The 4,760-nt window shown below is 38.2% G+C and overlaps 1 protein-coding gene across 1 annotated transcript in view; it reads left to right on the top strand.

The window, feature by feature from the left end:
- LOC118328760 (butyrophilin-like protein 1) overlaps positions 1-3,361 on the top strand; it is a 3,712-nt gene extending 351 nt beyond the window's left edge. Inside the window, exons 2-4 of the mRNA XM_035662659.1 lie at positions 12-105; positions 1,638-1,936; positions 3,251-3,361. Coding sequence (XP_035518552.1) covers positions 12-105; positions 1,638-1,936; positions 3,251-3,361 — 504 coding nt within the window. The remainder of the gene's footprint in view (positions 1-11; positions 106-1,637; positions 1,937-3,250) is intronic.
- Positions 3,362-4,760: the final 1,399 nt, after the last annotated feature.

The following is a 4,760-nucleotide window of genomic DNA, read 5'->3' as shown; positions in this document are numbered from 1 at the left end:
CCTCCATAAAGATCAGAAATACAAAGATAGCTGACAGTGGAAACTACACCTGTGATTTTCCAAAGATTCAACCAAGACAAACCTTCTACATTGAGCTTGTTGTTGGTGAGTTTTCATTAAACAGTTAATATCTTAATATTATTTTATATTATCAAGATCTCCAGATGCAGGTTTGACCCAACCCGTGTTCTTTGTCCATTAACCACTGACAGCGAGTAACTCCTTGAAAATAGGACTTTATCACATAGAGTTATCAGACTATATATGTTCTAACCTGCACAGGGACTACAGATGACAATGAACTTATTAGATAACTCTGGCACATTTATATTGAAGTGTAAATTGCAGAGTTGATTAGTGTGCATTTTCGCTGGTAAATACAACTAAATAAATAAGTACTTGTAATAATTATTTCCAGTGAAAATCTGCAGTATCTGAACTTTGCACAGATGTTATGAACCATTACTGTGTGTTATTCACTTCTTATAAACTGCAAGTTCAAACACCTAACTGATTACCTGCAACATTACCTGTTTCTATCTTTCGCAGTCTAGCAAGACATTGTGTACCCTTCAGACCAAATCAAGAAAACTGCACCCTTAGCTACTGTAGTTTCAGGCTGCAATGCTCTTAGTATCAATATTATAATATATAATAAAATAATAAACCAGACATATTTGTCTCCTCTTTTCCTCTTTTCTTCTTCTATAAGCAGCTGTAATTAATATCACACAAGTTGTCCTTCTGTCTGCCTGCAAGATCTTCTGTCTTCTTCTGTCTGTCTGTCTGATGTCTGTACATATGTGAGGAACTGAGCCTCTGTCTCTGCTAACTTCTCTGCCTCCAGTCCTGGACAAAAATTAAAGTTCTTATTTGTCTTTCAGATCCTGTCCTTAAAGACCGATCAGGAGAAATCGCAGGTGAGTGAAGACTTCTGTACAGTGTGCTACAGTCCACCCTATACACTCTCAACGCCACTTGCATGGGGCCACACAAATTACACAATGGCCCCACCTTCCCTCATGTCAAAGCGGGTTTCAGTGTTTGCAACCTTGATGAGAGGATGAATGGAATATGTGTCATTATTCTCTGTGTTTGATAAACACCAACAGACAGCAGTGTTTAATAACTGTGCTTTATGGCCGTGATGCACATAATTTTAAAACAAGACAATTATTATCTATTCTCTCAGTCAATATTTATTTACGGCTCTGTATTGCATGGTGGAAAGCAATGGATTGACGTTGACTATTGATTAAATATTAAATTTAAATGTTGATTAGCTGGAATTTGAAAATGTATAAAAGGAAATCTGGAGAAGCCAGTTTGAATGGATTTTTATAGATCTACAACAAAACATATTTTAAGAAACTCTTAAAGTGTCCAGACTTACGTCAGAAATAGATACTTTCAGTCGTCAATAATTACGAAATTTCTCAAAAGAGGTAAAACTGTTTCTCACATTCTATCAAACAATGCTGGAGTGTGAAGTTAAAGCTCACATTGTGCTTTTCTGTTTCTGTCTGTGCTTTCCCCTTAAACACAATGTATTCCACATCCACAGTCAGGGAAGACATAAACACAGCAACATCCCATTATGACATTTCTAGCTTTTCTTTATATTGTTTTATTTACAGGAGCAGCTCCAAAGCCGTACATCAGGACACTGAATGCCACAGAGTACAGGGCTCTGCTGCAGTGTGAGGTTAAAGGTGCTTCTCCTAAACCTAAAGTAGAGTGGAAGGACAGTGCTGGAAACATCCTTCCTGCTGAGGAGCCACAGGTCTCAGACAGAGGAGGACGTTACTACGTTACCCTCCTCACCACTGTGACCAAGACCGACCACTACCACTGTGTAGTCACACAGGAGGAAATCCACCATCAGACTCATTCTGAGACCTACGTGTTCATCAATGGTGAGATTTCTTTCTTCGTGGTTTCATCAATTCATTTTCATTATTCATGAGTTTTTAGACCCCTTTAATTGTTGTTGTGTGTAGTCTATGAGCAGTGTGCTGTACATGATCTGCAGTTATAATTTGAGTGTAACATTAACTTCAGGAAGTCCCATTGAGATCAAAAATCTCTTTTACAAGAGAAACCTGGCCAAGAAAGCAGCCGTACAAAATCACAATATATTAAAATGTAACATATACAACATAATATGCAGAAAGGTCCACAATAAAACCACAATAAAACACAAATTCAAATACAATGGCTTCTCAAGAAAATACTAAAATCATCAAGCAACTGTAAGCAAGCTTTAGAGAAGACTATGAACTCTGTCTTTTGAGCATTTAAAACCAATTTTACACTCAGCAGAGAAGTTTGTAAATTAAATGAAGTCTGAAGCTCTTGCTTTGCTATGGATGGAGCATGCGTGTATAAATGATGGTGTCATCAGCATAAAAGTGTGTTTTTGCTTGAAAAATAAATAGGTCCCAAAATGGAACCCTGGGGGACACCTTTAGCTATCTCAAGAAAATCTGATATATGGCCCTCTGCCTGGACACAAGAAGAATGCCTGGAGAATTTAGGCAGCTTTCTAAATTTTAGGTATTGGGTTGAAAAGAAGACTCAAAAATATGAGGAATGGGCTCAGCATTAAATCTGCCACTAGCTTTAGAAGTTGGGGATCCAGATTGTCAGGAACTACAGACTTTTTGTGGTCAATGTCTTTCATAGATTTATTTACACACTTGAGCTACTGAAATAGGTTTAAAATCAAACAAATCCAGCTTTCCATCAGTTGCTGTAGTGGCGGAACATGGGATTGATGTATTTAAGTTAGAGCTGTCAAATACACACCCAGCACAAAGTGTTTGTTAAACTGACTGACCATGGCAGCGTTGTCCTTTATTTGTGACATGTTTCAGAGAAACTGTTGGAGGTGCTCATGGGATCGTTGTTGGGTGGATGGATTTTAGGAGTTTTAACTCTTGCTGCAGTTCTGGCTTTGCTTGTGGCTCAAAGCGTCAAATACGAACGTAATGAAGGTAAGTTATATAGAATGTATCAACATAATCCAAATGTCGCATCAAATAACAGATACACTGAAACTATGAGAAAAATTATACCTAACATTTAAAATTTTGGGAGGCGGCATCAATCACAAAAAACTTAAAAGCTGGCTTTATTCAATATATACTTTCACTTTCTTTCTGCAGGTTCTAATAACGTTCTCAGATGACGCCACTTAATCTACAACCTGTTCTGTGTTAATTTCCCTTTTCCAAATTATTTTGCTCAGTGTCAACGATCCTCCCCTGCGGTGATTAAAGCTGATTACTGCTGTGCACAGGGTGTGGGACTGCTCCTACACTGGACTGAGAGCAGCTTGGTGACCCCCCACCCCATCTAGCAGTGTGATGACTTTAGTGTAAATTTGTGTGAGAGTTTTTGCTGAGCTTATATGTTGACTTTTCTAACCTCCGCTCTCTTTTATCATTGGATTTGATTAACCGCCTCACATTTAGTCATTCTAAAGAGGTCATTTTACCCTTAATATTTGTTATCCTAAGAAATGAATTTTTTCATCCTGTTAAGGAGTATCTGTGAGTTTTTCTTTTATTTGTCCGTGGTTGGTAGTGTTTCCTCGGGCCTCTCGGGGCTTGGTCTAGAAGAAAGTACACTTAAAAAGAACCTGATAAAACGAGCTTCGGAGATGTCTTTAAGATTCATGATTACGTGATTGCTATTAATTAAATGTTCAGCTTCTTTAAATAGGGCTTCAAAAGGACGGTCAAAAGAAAAACACTAAGACGGTAATCGCAGGTGACTGTAGAACAGCAGCATCCCTGAATGTATGTACATGTAACCGTTGTAGACTGAATATGTTTGTGCCCTAAAACAAAAGCACAAACTTAAATACTTAACAACTCAAAGCGAAGCCTTGTGAAATGCTATGCTGAGAAGGAGATTGGAAGTCAGAGGCAGTACTGTAAGATCGGCCGCTACAGGGTCAGGTCCAAACAGCACCCTCTACGGTGGTGCAAAGACAGACTAGGCAGTGAACAACTCAGGACATGCGACCCAGCAGGGTCAACTTGAAAAGCAGCCAACCAGATCAGTTAGCAGTGTGGAAGCTCAGTGGACTTCTGTGTGTTTCCGTCAATGATTGTGTTGCGCTTCTCTCGAAGGAAATGTGAGTGATTTTGCTGGTGTAGTGTATGGGATAGTTTTGCCTACTATGGGCAGGTTTGTGTTATTTTACATGCACGAGTATGTTGTGTGAGTTTGAGGTCAGCTACATTTGGAGATTGTAGGACTTTTGTTTGTTAATGCTAATATCTGCAACGTCAGTCGGTATTGTGTTGTGGAGTTTGCTTGACCATTGCTTAAGTTAATAGCGTTAAAAGGTCGAATTATTCTACTGGGTGACATAGTCGTATGTAAAGCTCCATGCTGTTTGGCATGCTTTACTCTGCTAATGTTATGTTGAAATTGCACTGCTTATTCCACCCTATTATGAATCTTTTGTTGTTGTACTTTTCTAAGTAGCGGTTTTGCAATATAAGTTAGGGATATTACTGATAACTAATATCTTATGCTCATATAAGCAAATTATTTGAGATGTTTATTTGATTTAACTGCTGAATAAACATGTTGAGCATTGTTGTAATACAGTTTATTTCTTTTCTTTATTTTAGACACACACAAAACAACACAAAACACCCATATACGTTGTACAGCATGTTAAAGTCCGAAACCATCAATAAAGAAGTAAATCAGATCTCTCTCTCCAAGTGCTTGATTCTCTG

This window comes from Morone saxatilis, unplaced genomic scaffold (assembly GCF_004916995.1).
Source record: "Morone saxatilis isolate NCDOM2014 unplaced genomic scaffold, NCSU_SB_2.0 Contig18, whole genome shotgun sequence".
In the NCBI taxonomy this organism is placed as follows: Eukaryota; Metazoa; Chordata; class Actinopteri; family Moronidae; genus Morone; species Morone saxatilis.
The sequence above is the reverse complement of the archived record's forward strand: the minus strand, read 5'-3'. Positions and strand labels throughout refer to the sequence as shown.